Below are 17,156 nucleotides of genomic sequence, written 5' to 3' on the forward strand. Positions count from 1 at the left end.
TTTCCATCTGAGCTCTTGATGTTCATACAAGTGGTTCTCTTATCTACAAAGGTCTCTTTAATTTTCCTGTAGGCAGTATCTATCTTACCCCTCGTGAGATAAGCCTCTACACCCTTACATTTGTCTTCTAGCAATCCCTGCTTAACCATTTTGCACTCCCTGTCAATCTCATTTTTGAGACGTTTGTATTCCTTTTTGCCTGATTCATTTACTGCATTTTTATATTTTCTCCTTTTATCACTTAAATTCAGTATATCTTCTGTTACCCAAGAATTTCTACTAGCCGTCGTCTTTTTACCTATTTGATCCTCTGCTGCCTTCACTAGCTCATCCCTCAAAGCTACCCATTCTTCTTCTACTGTATTTCTTTCCGCCATTCCTGTCAATTGTTCCCTTATGCTCTCCCTAAAACTTTGTACAACCTCTGGTTCTTTCAGTTTATCCAGGTCCCATCTCCTTAAATTCCCACCTTTTTGCATTTTCTTCAGTTTTAATCTGCAGTTCATAACCAATAGATTGTGGTCAGAGTCCACATCTGCCCCTGGAAATGTCTTACAATTTAAAACCTGGTTCCTAAATCTCTATCTTACCATTATATAATCTATCTGAAACCTTCCAGTATCTCCAGGGTTCTTCCATGTATACAACCTTGTTTCATGATTCTTGAACCAAGTGTTAGCTATGATGAATTTATGCTCTGTGTAATATTCTACCAGGCGGTTTCCTCTTTCATTTCTTAGCCCCAATCCATATTCTCCTACTATGTTTCCTTCTCTTCCTTTTCCTACTGTGTAATTTCAGTCACCCATGACTATTAAATTTTTGTCTCCCTTCACTACCTGAATAATTTCTGTTATCTCATCATACATTTCATCAATTTCTTCATCATCTGAAGAGCTAGTTGGCATATAAACTTGTACTACTGTAGTAGGATGGGCTTTGTGTCTACCTTGGCCACAATAATGTGTTCACTATGCTGTTTGTAGTAGCTTACCCGCACTCCTATTTTTTTTTTATTCATTATTAAACCTACTCCTGCATTACCCCTATTTGATTTTGTATTTATAATCCTGTATTCACCTGACGAAAAGTTTTGTTCCTCTTGCCACCGAACTTCACTAATTCTCACTATATCTAACTTTAACCTATCCATTTACCTTTTTAAATTTTCTAACTACCTGCCCGATTAAGGGATCTGACATTCCACACTCCGATCCGTAGAACACCAGTTTTCTTCCTCCTGATAACGACGTCCTCTTGAGTAGTCCCTGCTCGGAGATCCGAATGGGGGACTATTTTACCTCCAGAATATTTTACCGAAGAGGATGCCATCATCATTTAATCATACAGTAAAGCTGCATGCCCTCGGGGAAAATTACGGCTGTAGTTTCCCCTTGCTTTCAGCCATTCGCAGTACCACAACAGCAAGGCCATTTTGGTTAGTGTTACAAGGCCAGATCAGTCAATCATCCAGACTGTTGCCGCTGCAACTACTGAAAAGGATGGTGCTCCTCTTCAGGAACCACATGTTTGTCTGGCCTCTCAACAGATACTCCTCCATTGTGGTTGCACCTACGGTATGGCTATCTGTATCGTTGAGGCACGCAAGCCTCCCCACCAACGGCAAGGTCCATGGTTCATTGGGGGGGGGGGGGGGGGCTGGGTTGGCTGGCTGGCTGGCTGACTGGCTGACTGACTGAATTCATTATCAAGGTGCAATCCCCAGAATTTAATATAGTCAGCTTTTTCAGTCCGCATATTGTCATATTTTAGGCATATGCTTGAGGAAAATCTCCTTTAATTTGAACTGCATATAGTGTGTGTTTTCAAATTGTAGTGGCACAAATTGGCTAGGAACCATGTAAATATAACCTTGACATTTTCAATAACCAGCTTTTCTAAATTTATACTAGATTCCTTATTTATTGCAGTATTTGTATATCTGCAAACAAAACTAACTTTATATGTGCCAATGTTACTGGTGAAAGGCCCTTAATACAGACAAAAAAAGTAAGGGGCCTGATGTAGAAAATACGTGATACCAGATGCAATTAATTCCCAATTGGATGATGACTAACAACATAATGTAGAACTCTTTCCTGCTGACACTCTCTGTTTCCTGTCAGAGAGGTATGATTTGTTTCATTACCTCCTAAAGTACCTTTTGTTTGGCTGGAGACATCTTGTATGAGTGCTGCCTGATGGAGAGATGATCCCTGGTGTCAATATAGTGTTTCACACTGAGTTGGCTTATTGCCTTGCACCACTTCAGATTAGAGTACCCCTAAAATTTATTCAGAATAGTGAATGTTCACCAACACTGCTCCTTGGTCCAGCCAGGACCAATTTATCACTGAATAGTAAATTTTTCTGGTTTTTAAATGATAATGGCAGTGAAGCAGGATTCTTCATTAATGGCACTGACGTTACCTTCCTGGATCAGTTTGGCTGAGCTTAAGCATCTAGATCTAAATATATACTCCCCAACCACACTAAGATGCAGGGCAGAGGGTGCATCCCATTGTACCAGTTATTAGGGTTTCTTCCTGTTCCATTCATGTATGGAGCACAGGAAGGATGATTATTTGAATGCCTCTGTGTGTGCAGTAATTATCCTAATATTATCCTCATGACCTGTATGTGACTGATACATAGGGGTTGCGGGATATTCTTAGAGTAATCATTTGAAGCTGATTCTTGAAACTTTGATCATAGTCTTTCTTGGGATAGTTTATGTCTGCCTTTAAGATTCTTCCAGTTCAGTTCCTTCAGTATCTCTGTGGGACTCTCCCATGGATTAAAGGAACTTGTGACCATTCATGCATCCCTTCTCTGTAGACATTCAGTATTGGCTGTTAATTCTATCTGGTATGGGTCCCACACACCTCAGCAATTTTCTAGAACTGGTCACACAAGTGATTTGTAAACAGTCTCCTTTGTAGATTTATTGCACTTCCCCAATATTCTACCAATAAACCAAAGTCTACCACCTGCTTTGCACATGACTGAACCTATGTGATCGTTCCATTTCATATCCCTACAAAGTGTTACACCCAGGTATTTGTACAAGTTGCCAATTCCAACTCTTAAGTCATTGATGTTATAGGCAAAGGATATTATGTGTTTTCATTTTGTGAAGTGCAAAATTTTACGTTTCTGAACATTTAAAGCAAGTTGCCAATCTCTGTACCGATTTGAAATCTTACAACATCTAATGGGATGTTTATGCAGCTTCTCTCAGATACTACTTCATTATAGATAATTGCGCCATCTTCAAAAAGCCTAATTTTACTGTTAATGTTGTCTGCAAGTCATAAATACACAACACGAACAGCAAGGGTCCCAACACATTGACATGGGGAACACCCGAATTTACTTCTACATCTGATGATAACTCTCCATCCAAGATGACATGCTGTGTCCTTCCTATCAAAAAGTCCTCAATCCAGTCACAAATTTAACTTGGTACCCCATGCTCTCGTACTTTTGACAGTAAGCGTAGGCGCAGCACTGAGTCAATTGCTTTTTGGAAATCAAGAAATATAGCATGTACCTGATTGCCTTGATTCAAAGCTTTCAGTATGTCAGTATGTCATGTTTAATACGTTTTGCTTCTGTTCATCAGATATACGGTTCACTGCATTATCTCTTGTTCTTATTTTCACCCCTACCCAACTCTCTTAATTTTACTATCTGCTTTTGACATAGCAACATTTCTTTGAGTGGCTCCAGTAATCAAGGCACATAAACTCACAAATTTAATTTTTAAATTTATTTTAATGAAAAAGAGATCCATGTTCCCATCAAAAGTGACTATAAAATATCTTCTTTCAGTTTCTTGACCTTGTGCACACTTTTGTGCATATATATCTTCATTGCAGCTACTGAAAATAATTAAAGTAAAGTAAATTAACTGTGAAGCCGTTAATACAGCAGACTACATTTGTATAATTTTCCTTAACAAATAAATTGTTATACAAGAAGCTGCAACAAAATGGAATGGGTTGATAGTGTGTGAATCCCAGCCAAGTGCTACACTACAAGATGCAGAGGTTGTTTCTTTTATGCACAATGATAGAGAGAGGGAGGGAGAGAGAGAGAGAGAGAGAGAGAGAGAGAGAGAGAGAGAGGCAACAGGACTTCAGCTTCCCTAAACAGGTTACAAATAATAATCATAATTAGTGAGTAATTGCTTGGTAATGCAAATGGCCATGAAAACTTCTTTGAAAACTTTGATATTGTGTGAAGTTTATTGTCAACAATCAACCACAATTAGAAAACAACAGTAACATTTATAAATTTATTACCAGAAAGACAAACGACTTAGAGCATCTATCAGACAGGCTCATTGTGGCACAGAATGTTGTAATGATGTAATGAAATCTATTCTGTAGAAGAATTTCTAAATGTGGAATAGTATAATGTGTGTGTGTGTGTGTGTGTGTGTGTGTGGGCGTGCGCGTGCACACAACACCATATTTTTCACTGAGAATGTGTACTATTATTGTGAAACTGATCCTTTCCATCTCATAGCAAGGTACCACAATTATGATCCATCAAACATGCAAATGATTAAACTACACTGGAGATACTGTATGGCTGAATGCTCTTCTCACCTAAAGAAAACGTCAATGATTGACAATGTTAAGGTAGTGATGAGTGTGTTCTATGAGGGAAAAATTTTTACTTCTTGAAACAGCTATGCACATAATGAAATTTGCTCTTGAGAGTTACATATTTAATTATAAGTAAAATATTTGAAAGTATGTGATAATTTTTCATTCATTTAATATGTTCTGTCACAATTCCTGCAGTAGGGATGTTCTTCGCATTGATGATAATTATGGTTGTGACTGTGCATTTTATCATTAACTTCCATGTCTGTGCATCTAAAAAGGTACTTTTCATCCATTTGCAGTTTCTATAAGGAGGTAGAGCTACTGGAGAATGAAGCAAAATATTTCATTGATGAATGCTTCAAGATTCTGAGGTGAGATGTTAAAAATTATTTTATTTTCATTTTGAATGAAACAAGAGATTGATGTTTATATTGTTAACTATGCATGAGTAAGGTCAAACAATTTTACCAAAAAATTGGCAATGGGTAGCGATTTAAGAGTAATAAGTTATGGAAATTGAATGCGGCACATTTAAATGAAGCATAAATTCTTAACTGAGAAATATTGATAATTTGTAACAAAGTAGCTGTTTGTGCTCTAAATAAGACCAAAACTTCATAATAACTACTGTGTTCCATTTTTTTCCTTTGTTAACTATCTACACTTATACATCTCTACTAGCAGGAGTAGTCCAGAAGTCTTAGTTACTCCTAAAAATAAAGTACAATTGCAACTATGAAACTTGGTGATAGTGTAAGTCCTTCTTTGCATATTAACCCTTCAATGCAATACATTTTTCCTGACTTGGGGGACATCTTGGTTGTAGGAGCTGCAATTTTTTTTTTTTTTTTGGTTTTTTTTTTTTTGTTTTGTTTTTGTTTTTGTAAAGATTACACCTTGAAAATCAGTTTTTTGTGGTGCTGGAAGTGCTTGCCATATAATGGCTTCTTCATCTGGGGAAAAACAGTGGAGTCAGTGGGTCCCTTGTTAGTAGATTATGGTGGGAGGAGGCAATGTTTGGTAGCCCAAAGAAACAGTACATGTGAATGTGTCCTGTGCGGAATGAGCTGGAAATCCATGCCTTGACACATTGTCTTGGCAGCTCCCCATAACCTTATCAAGTTTAGGTAGTAGCCTAATGTGGCTGTTTGCCCCTTACAAGCATAACCTGTTAGCATCACACCACGGCAGTCCCAAAAAACAGTGTCACCTGGCTCGATGATGGTTGGGTCTCCACCATTTTTGGTGGTGGTGAACCCACATACCACTGCTTGCTGTGTCCCCTCATCTCATAGTCATAGTGGTACACTCAGCACATGTCTGTTGGGATTAGGTAACTAAAGAAGTATCTTGGATTGGCCACATATGACTGCAAAATTCACTCTGTGTCCTCAGACTGATGGACTGTTTGAGCGGGTGTGTATGTCATGTAATCCAGCAGTTGGCAACTTTTGTCACAATCAAAATATTGTGCAAGATGCTGAAAACAGAGTCATGGTTGATTATGTCTTTCTTTGAGTACCAGGACTTCCACTTCTGTTGTTCTTCACAATTATTCACTGAGATATCACCTGCCACATTGTCCTTTCTTATTCAGACTTGTTGCTCAATACTGGAAATATATGTAACATTTAATCACTGTGCTATACGATGGTGAATTGTTGCTGTACATTTCCACCAACTCAATATGGATAGTTGCAGCATTAATCCTCTTCCTGCACTTTGTCAGTGGACTATGACATTTTATTTTAGTTCCTCTACTGGCATGCTATGGGTCTGTGGCATGGGAATGTCTAAAAGTGATGATTAAAAATTTATGACTACCCTGTCATATATGGTTAGTACTTTGTTCATTCCCGTGAGTCCACTTTGCACTCTCATATATATGTTTACTTGTGGTTCCCTTCTGATTTGTAAATTATTGCCATGCATACATAATTTATATGAAAACCTTGGCTGTGAACAGTGGTAAGCTACAAGGTTGTTTTGAGAAACTGCACAGTAAAAAGTTTCAAGAAAATCTCATAAAGAAGAGGTGTCAGTAATGTGGAACAAATAAGGTAATACATTAAAAAATAGCAGCCTCCGCTGGATACTTCTGTAAAGTATGCTAACAACAAATTATGAGTAATACTAATTTAATCACACTGATGATTATGAGACAATATTATGAAAAGGATAGTTGGTACTCACCATGTAGTGGAGATGTTGAGTCACAGATAGGTACAACAAAAAGACTGTCACATTTGTTGTGCCTATCTGTGACTCTGTATCTCTGCTATATGGTGAGTAGCAACTATCCTTTTCATAATATTGTTACATTCCACCCTGGATTTTCCATTGTTTGATGATGATGAGAATTACTCCTAGATCACCTTTATATATGAACAGTGGTAGTAAAACTGCTAATTTGCAAAAAGCCACTGCTGCTTCTCATAGACTACTATCTAATACTTTGAACAAAGCATTAAAAGAAATGTAAAAGTCATATGCCACTGTTGGATGGAATATTCCACAGGGGGATAGGGGTTCTGTGCACGTGTGCCCATTTCCTTGCAGGCATGTAAGAGTTGCGTCATATGTGTATTTGTATTTGTAGAAAGCAGGTAGGTTCATGTAATGGATATGTGTGTGTGTGTGTGTGTGTGTGTGTGTGTGTGTGTGTTTGCAATGTAGGGTTATGTTTGTATTGTATTTGGATGATGGAATAGCATCTTGAATAGCATCAAGTTTGAACCACTGAGCTTGATGTTCCCATCCAGGAGATGGATCACCATCAACAGAGTGACATAACTTCACTTCCTGACTGTGGAGAGGAAGGAAATTTAATCCAGAACATTGGAACAAAGCCTGGTGATCAGGAACTTTATGCTACTGTCTCTCCTTCCCTTGCGGGTCAGTACTGCCAGTGTAAATGTCATCCACCACAAAGATTCAGGCTATCTAACTACAAGTTAAGCAGCTTCGACCAAGTGTGCATTGCATGACCTTGGCCTGAAAGGCATGTGAACAAAGCATTTTGTAACTTGACACACACCAAAGTTACTCAATTTCAGTACCATTGTCTTTTTGTGTTGAGAAACTGAATCTTTAATTTGATTTTTTAACTATTTGAATTGTTTATTTCCATACACATTATATCACCATGAGACCAATGCAGGTTCCATAGTTACCTTACCAGTTGTAGCCACTAGAGAGAAATTCCAACAAATACAAAAGAAAATAAGGATACATCCCTCAGAATGAATTTCCACTCTGTATTATAGTGTGTATTGTTGTGAAATTTCCTGGCAGATTAAGACTGTACCGGACCAGAACTCTAATTTTAGATCTGGAAGAGCTCTGCCAACAGAGCTACTCATATACAACTCAATGACATGCCATCACAGTCCTATATTTGCCAGTACTTCTTCTCTTACCCAATGTGAATGTTGAGCTGAAAGGACAGGTCTACATCTACATACATACTTCACAAACCGCTGTATGGGACACTGCAGAGGATATTCTGTACCACTGCTGGACATCTCCCCTGTTACATTCACAAATAGAGAGGTAAAAAAAAATGACTGTCAGTATATGTCTATGTTGTTGTTGTTGTTGTTGTTGTTGTTGTGGTCTTCAGTCCTGAGACTGGTTTGATGCAGCTCTCCATGCTACTCTATCCTGTGCAAGCTTCTTCATCTCCCAGTACCTACTGCAACCTACATCCTTCTGAATCTGCTTAGTGTATTCATCTCTTGGTCTCCCTCTACGATTTTTACCCTCCATGCTGCCCTCCAATACTAAATTGGTGATCCCTTGATGCCTCAGAACATGTCCTACCAACCGATCCCTTCTTCTGGTCAAGTTGTGCCACAAACTTCTCTTCTCTCCAATCCTATTCAATACTTCCTCATTAGTTATGTGATCAACCCATCTAATCTTCAGCATTCTTCTGTAGCACCACATTTCGAAAGCTTCTATTCTCTTCCAACTATTTATCGTCCATGTTTCACTTCCATACATGGCTACACTCCATACAAATACTTTCAGAAATGACTTCCTGACACTTAAATCAATACTCGATGTTAACAAATTTCTCTTCTTCAGAAACGCTTTCCTTGCCATTGCCAGTCTACATTTTATATCCTCTCTACTTTGACCATCATCAGTTATTTTGCTCCCCAAATAGCAAAACTCCTTTTCTACTTTAAGTGTCTCATTTCCTAATCCAATTCCCTCAGCATCACCCAACTTAATCCAACTACATTCCATTATCCTCGTTTTGCTTTTGTTGATGTTCATCTTATACCCTCCTTTCAAGACACTGTCCATTCCGTTCAACTGCTCTTCCAAGTCCTTTGCTGTCTCTGACAGAATTACAATGTCATCGGCAAACCTCAAAGTTTTTATTTCTTCTCCATGGATTTTAATACCTACTCCGAATTTTTCTTTTGTTTCCTTTACTGCTTGCACAATATACAGATTGAATAACATCGGGGAGGGGCTACAACACTGTTTTACTCCCTTACCAACCACTGCTTCCCTTTCATGTCCCTCGACTCTTATAACTGCCATCTGGTTTCTGTACAAATTGTAAATAGCCTTTCGCTCCCTGTATTTTACCCCTGCCACCTTTAGAATTTGAAAGAGAGTATTCCAGTCAACATTGTCAAAAGCTTTCTCTAAGTCTACAAATGCTATAAACGTAGGTTTGCCTTTCCTTATTCTTCCTTCTAAGATAAGTCGTAAGGTCAGTATTGCCTCACGCGTTCCAGTGTTTCTACAGAGTCCAAACTGATCTTTCCCGAGGTGGGCTTCTACTAGTTTTTCCATTCGTCAGTAAAGAATTCGTGTCAGTATTTTGCAGCTGTGGCTTATTAAACTAATAGTTCGGTAATTTTCACATCTGTCAACACCTGCTTTCTTTGGGATTGGAATTATTACATTCTTCTTGAAGTCTGAGGGTATTTCGCCTGTTTCATACATCTTGCTCACCAGATGGTAGAGTTTTGTCAGGACTGGCTCTCCCAAGGCCGTCAGTAGTTCTAATGGAATGTTGTCTACTCCCGGGGCCTTGTTTCGACTCAGGTCTTTCAGTGCTCTGTCAAACTCTTCATGCTCCTTCCACCTTTCTGCTTTCCCTTCTTTGCTTAGAACTGGGTTTCCATCTGAGCTCTTGATGTTCATACAAGTGGTTCTCTTATCTACAAAGGTCTCTTTAATTTTCCTGTAGGCAGTATCTATCTTACCCCTCGTGAGATAAGCCTCTACATCCTTACATTTGTCCTCTAGCCATCCCTGCTTAGCCATTTTGCACTTCCTGTCGATATCATTTTTGATACATTTGTATTCCTTTTTGCCTGATTCATTTACTGGATTTTTATATTTTCTCCTTTCATCAATTAAATTCAATATTTCTTCTGTTACCCAAGGATTTCTACTAGGCCTCGTCTTTTTACCTACTTGATCCTCTGCTGCCTTCACTAGCTCATCCCTCAAAGCTACCCATTCTTCTTCTACTGTATTTCTTTCCACCATTCCTGTCAGTTGTTCCCTTATGCTCTCCCTGAAACTCTGTACAACCTCTGGTTCTTTCAGTTTATCCAGGTCCAATCTCTTTAAATTCCCACCTTTTTGTAGTTTCTTAAGTTTTAATCTACAGGTCATAACCAATAGATTGTGGTCAGAGTCCACATCTGCACCTGGAAATGTCTTACAATTTAAAACCTGGTTCCTAAATCTCTGTCTTACCATTATATAATCTGTCTGATACCTTTTAGTATCTCCAGGGTTCTTCCATGTATACAACCTTCTTTCATGATTCTTAAACTAAGTGTTAGCTATGATTAAGTTGTGCTGTGTGCAAAATTCTACCAGGCGGCTTCCTCTTTCATTTCTTAGCCCCAATCCATATTCACCTACCACACTTCCTTCTCTTCCTTTTCCTACTGTGTAATTTCAGTCACCCATGACTATTAAATTTTCGTCACCCTTCACTATCTGAATAATTTCTTTTATTTCACATACATTTCTTCAATTTCTTCGTCATCTGCAGAGCTAGTTGGCATATAAACTTGTACTACTGTAGTAGGTGTAGGCTTCATATCTATCTTGGCCACAATAATGCGTTCACTATGCTGTTTGTAGTAGCTTACCCGCATTCTTATTTTCCTATTCATTATTAAACCTATTCCTGCATTACCCCTATTTGATTTTGTGTTTATAATCCTGTAGTCACCTGACCAGAAGTCTAGTTCCTCCCGCCACCGAACTTCACTAATTCCCACTACATCTAACTTTAACCTAACCATTTCCCTTTTATATTTTCTAACCTACCTGCCCGATTAAGTGATCTGACATTCCACGCTCCGATCCGTAGAACGCCAGTTTTCTTTCTCCTGATAACGACATCCTCTTGAGCAGTCCCCGCCCGGAGATCCGAATGGGGGACTATTTTACCTCCGGAATATTTTACCCAAGAGGAGGCCATCATCATTTAATCATACAGTAAAGCTGCATGCCCTTGGGAAAAATTACGGCTATAGTTTCCCCTTGCTTTCAGCTGTTCGCAGTACCAGCACAGCAAGGCTGTTTTGGTTATTGTTACAAGGCCAGATCAGTCAATCATCCAGACTGTTGCCCTTGCAACTACTGAAAAGGCTGCTGCCCCTCTTCAGGAACCACACGTTTGTCTGGCCTCTCAACAGATACCCCTCCGTTGTGGCTGTACCTACGGTACGGCTATCTGTATCGCTGAGGCACGCAAGCCTCCCCACCAAGGGCAAGGTCCATGGTTCATGGGGGGAGGTATATGTCTATATGGGATCTGATTTCTCAAATCTTGTCTTTGTGGTCCTTCTGCAAAACGTATGTTGGTGGTAGTAGAATCATTCTGCTGTCAGTTCAGATGGAGGTTCTCTAAACTTTCTCAATAATATTCTTTGAAAAGAACATTACCTTCACTTCCAGGGATTCAGATTTGGGTTCCTGAAGTGTCTCTGTAATGCTTGTGTGTTGTTTGAAACTACTGGTAACAAATCTAGCAGCCCACCTCTGTATTGCTTTGATGTCTTCCTTTAATCTGACCTGATACAGATCCCAAACACTCAAACAATTCTCAGGATTAGGTCACACTAACATCCTATATGCAGTCTCCTTTACAGAAGAATTGCACTTTCCCAAAATTCACCCAATAAACTGATGTCAACTTTCCCTTCCACAGTCCTCACATGCTCATTCCATTTCATATCATTTTGCAAGTATACACCGAAATATTTAAATGATGTTTCTGTGTCAAGCAGGATACTTCTAGAATCTAATGGGTTTGTTTTTCCTACTCATCTGCATTAACTTACATTTTTCTATGTTTAGAGCTAGCTGCCATTCATCTCACCAACTAGAAAATTTTGTCTAGGTCATCTTGTATCCTCCCACAGCCAGTCGACTTCGACACCTTACTTTACCACACAGCATCATCAGCAAACAATCACAGATTGCTGCCCACCCTGTCTTCCAAATCATTTATGTATATAGAGAACAACAGTAGTCCTTTTAAACTTCCTGGGACACTCCTGATGATACTATTGTCTCTGATGAACACTCACTGTTGAGAACAACATACTGGGTTCTAATACTTAAGAAGTCTTCAAGACACTCATATATCTGGGAACATATTCCACACTCCTGCACCTTTGTTAACAGTCTGCAGTGGGCTGCTGGGTTAGTTCCTTTCCAGAAATCTAGAAACATGGTATCTGTGAATTGTCCTCCATTCATATCATGCAAGAAAAGGGCAATCTGAGTTTTGTATGAGTGATTTATTAGATTTGAACTGAGAATATGTTCAAGGATTCTGCAGCAAACTGATGTTAGGGATATTGGTCTGTCATTTTGTGGGTCCGGTCTTTTACTCTTTTTAGATGCATGAGTCATCTGTGCTTCTTTCCGGTCACTTGGGACTTTGTGATGGGCAAGAGATTTATGATAAATGCAAGGTATTTAAGGAGCCAATGCCATAGAGACTCTTTGTAAAGCCGTATTGGGATGCATCTAGACCTGGTAACTTATTTGTTTCCAACTCTTTCATTGGTCATCCTTGGATAATTTCACCATTTTCCCACATAAGGCAAAGGACTGAGGTTTGAGACTCAATCCAGCACACAGTTTTAATCTTCCAGGAAAATTTATGGAATTGTCTGATTAGCCACATCAAAAAATTATTAGGTTATTAAGGAACAAAATTGAAGCAAGATTCTCATTATTATCCAGACTGAAATAAAACTACCACAGCTACATATTATTGAAGAATCCAAGACAGAAGTTAACTGAAGGACTTTATATATGCATTAAGTCTTCTTGTGTTGAGAAATCTAATCATTAATTTGATTTCTTACTATTTGAATTGTTTATTTTCATACACATTATAATCCACCATCAAACCAATGCAGGTTCAATAGTCACATTACCATTATAGCCACTGAAGAAGGACAGTCTAAACATTGTTATCAGCTGCTGTTTACAATTGTTCAGAGTTTCATTTTACAATGTGCTTAATTTAAAACACAGACAAAAAATTTCATCCCCTGTTTCACCTCCGTAGGTGTTCAATTTAAAAAAAAAAGTGAAACATGTATTTTTTATTTCTAACCAAGGAGCCAAATTCAGATTTTCATAGATTTATCTTTAAAATGCTTTCATAATGAAACATTTCATAAAACACCTCCTTCTGGGTTGAATTTCCTAAAACACTGAAACAAGTACTTAACATAGATCTAGCTTTAAAAATACTTTAGTCATTCTTCAATAATGATTTATTTACAAAGAACTTCAATCCACTGTTTTACTGCCATATTGGTTAAATTTAAAAAAATTCTGAAACACTTAGTTCTTTATTTCTGGTCAAGAAACCAAATAGTATTTTTCGTAGATCTAGCTTCAAAATCACCTGAATTGTGCACAGTGCGCCCTCCATTTCACTTCCTTAGGGGTGGAATTTTGAAAAATCTGCTCATGAACGACATCAATAGTACAAGATTGACACCCTCTGCAAATTTCAAGTTTCTATCGTTAGTGGTTTGGGCTGGGCAATGATGAGCCATTGAGTGAGCCAGTCAATCAGGAAGGACATGGCTTTTTACATATAGAAATAAGGTCTAAATACTTCTTACAAAACTACAGAAAATCTTTCCTGATACATAATAAGGAAACAGTATAAAGACAATTATTGAGTGACTTGCTTTTTGAATTGAAATTACTTTTTATCATTTGTAGTATATGAACAGTTTTCAAGATGACATAATTTAATATCACTCATCATTGTCAAACAAAGTATAGCTCCATTCTCGTTTTCAGGATAACTAATCATCCTTTGAATAAAGTGTGAGACAGAATTAGTGATCAGTACCTTCAGGAGGAAAAATGTATAGCATCACCAACAGACACACATGATATCTATCAGAAGTACTATGCTCCGATTAAAGTTAGTTTGTGATTGACGTTTCAGAGAATTGACTGGTAGGGCCAGCCACCATCCATTCTTATTTCTTTCCCAAGTACCATGTGCTTGCTGTGTTACAGTTTTGTAGGTACATGTAAAGCCTTGTTTAGTATGGCTGGGTGCACACTGATGACGCTGCCCCCTGCCACTGTAATATGTCAGTAACAAGATATTTTTTATTGGAGTGTATACACTTTACCTCCAGAAGGTAAGTACAGGCTGTAGTTCTCTCTTATACTTTAGCAGGTAAAATTATTACGGAGCAAAATGGGTGCTTTCAAAACGAGCAACTTAAAACTATAAAAGAACACTTTAAAAATGTAGTTACTAGGAAACAGTACCAACATTCAAGAACTATATATCTGGATATGTTTCACATTCACTATACTTTAAGAAAGAAAATGGGAAACAATGTGCTTAACAGTGAAGAAAACTGTAAGCTACTGGGAGCATGTGTTTGGAAAGCTTTGAACAGTGAAAAACCAGACAAACAACTGGAATGCAATGATAATATTTCAAATGAAAATTCTAAACTATAACCATTGATATGATTAAAAGTTACATAAAACAAAAGACAACAAAATCTCAGGCGAATATGGCTTCAAGATAAACAAAAGACAACAAAAACTCAGGTGAATATGGCTTCAAGATAAAAGCTAGTGGAATCTAGGTGTCAAAATTATAACAGAAAAATTAGATAAGGTCTAATACAGTTCCAGGAAATGCTTAGAAAAGATAGTAATAATATTTGTTGCTTTGAAAAAGGCTTATGATTTGATAGCCAGGGGCTGCTTCCTCAGCACCTTGAAAGAGTTTGAAGAAGATGGGAAAACATATATAACTAAAATTTTCTTAAAAATACAGTTTCAAAAGCTAAATGTCATGGAACAACTTCTAGTCCTTTTCATATTATATCTGGAGTCAAACAAGGAGACAGTTTGTCAGCACTAGCATTCAATTGTGTGCTGTAAAATGTTATAAGAGAGTGGAAAATAGAGGAAGAAAAACAAAAAGTTAACAACTACATAAAACTGGATAGATGAAACAAGAAATAAATTGTTTTGCCTTTACAGATCATTTACAGAACACAAAGAAAAGTGTAGAACATCTGAAGGAGACAACTCAAAAAGGAGGTCTACAAACATCATCTGAATAGACAGAGTACATGACCAATGAAAGTAACTCACTAAGTGTTTTGTAAATCCCAAGTATGGCAACATCAAGAAAACAGACAACTTAAAATATCTGGGTGAAAATATAAACACAAAAGGTGAAAAAATGAAAAGAGCAATTGTGAAAGTGAGAAATCTGTACAGTCAGATTGTTTTATCTAAATATGTCAAATTAAGGCATTATAATACAGTTGTAAAACTAGAAGTTGTCTATGGGTCAGTAACATTTCTTTTTATGTGGATGCATAAAGAGGTTAGAAAATTTGGAAAAAATAAAAAGAAGAAACTTGCAAAAATATTAGGTCTAGTCAAGAATAAAGATAGCAGTTGGATTTTGAGACTGAATAAGGAAATATACTCATTTTGTCCTAAAGTTGTGGATGTGATCAGGAAAATATGTGTTACACTGTATGGGCATCTAAAGATATCCACACTTTCTCCCAAAACAGAAAAACAGACAAAGAAAATGGATGAGGAGGCAACATTAAAAAGGACTTAGAAGAAATACAGATTGAACAGGAGACCTTACACAACAGAAGTAAATTCAAAATAGAAACCAAGAGATTCAGAGGTTCAGGAAGATAAAACAATCAGAGAAACAATTGGAGTTAAATAGTTGGATGAAGGGAAAAGATCTGATTCTGAGAATATGGAAGAATATTAGCAAGTATGAAGCAAAAGAGAAATAAATAATCTTGAATGATCCTTAGTTGCTGCTGAAAAGGGGGTGGAAGAAGAAAAGACATCTTCATTCTACCATTAGTATCACATCCAAATATTCCTGATGACGCTCACTGTCAAACCTTCACATCTTTTCCAAGTCTCATTCACAACACTCTCACATTTTTTAGCAGTGTGAAGTATCTTGATTTATAACCATTATATAATTAAACATTGTGTGCTTTACAAGGTATTCTTATGTTTTAAAACATGCTGCTTATTAGCCAGCCTTACATGCAGAGGCCACACATATTTTCAATTTAAGACTCCTCCTGAGCCAATATGGTGCAATCTGGTGTAGCATTGGGCACTCTGACTTTACTGTAGAAAATACTAAAGTACTCTATACATTTGTTAATTTGTTCAAGAGATGTAAATGGTCTATGAAACAAAAATTTCAATAAAAAAAAGTTCTTTTTTATTGTACAGTATACTAGATGGTTGTAATTAAATTGGCAGTGTTCTGAGTACTGCAGTGCAAGTTTGAATACATTGCAGGTTGCTGAAAGTTGGTAGGTATGTTCATTAAATGATGTTCTCATTGAGTATGCTGAAAAAAAAAAATAGTTCCTTTTCTACCACCAGGTGAAAATATGGCACTGTAAGCAGCCAGAATGCGGTGTGCATGAAGGAAAATGGGAGGAATGGTCAAACATATGATAACAGTGGTTCTGGATTATTTATCAGGGTTTCGTTCGCAAGTTACAAAATGTGTTCACTTATCATCTACCAACTCAGCAACATGCTACATCCATAACATGGCATGCTTGACAGCTCCTCGCAGTATGTGTGATGTAATGAGAGTCATATATCGTCATGTGCTATCCTTCCGATCCAAAAGTCCAGATACATCCTTGATAGACACAATCTTTCAGATAACCACACAACCAGAAATCACATGGATTTACATCAGGGGATGTGAAAGGCCCACTTCATAAATTGCCAAGAAATGATGTGGTCATTACCAATGGATTCTCAAAGCAAATCTTTCACCTGGCAAGCGACATATGATGTCGGCCCACCTTGCATGACACAGTTGCACTCTTGCAAAGCTGGAACTACATGTTGGGCAAGGAGTTCCTTCTAACATGCAGATGTCACCAGGCTTGTGAGGTGTCACCTCCTCAAAGAGAACTGGACCAAGAATGAATGAGTTTGCGAAACTGC

General features: G+C 37.7%; 1 protein-coding gene across 1 annotated transcript in view; it reads left to right on the top strand.

Moving 5' to 3' along the window:
• The window catches only part of LOC126088334 (dynein axonemal heavy chain 10-like), a 199,743-nt gene that overhangs the window by 42,284 nt on the left and 140,303 nt on the right, over positions 1-17,156 (top strand). The window contains exon 3 of the mRNA XM_049906468.1: positions 4,919-4,990. Within this exon, the coding sequence (XP_049762425.1) occupies positions 4,919-4,990 (72 nt within the window). The remainder of the gene's footprint in view (positions 1-4,918; positions 4,991-17,156) is intronic.

Source organism: Schistocerca cancellata, chromosome 6 (genome assembly GCF_023864275.1).
Source record: "Schistocerca cancellata isolate TAMUIC-IGC-003103 chromosome 6, iqSchCanc2.1, whole genome shotgun sequence".
Lineage (NCBI taxonomy): Eukaryota > Metazoa > Arthropoda > Insecta > Orthoptera > Acrididae > Schistocerca > Schistocerca cancellata.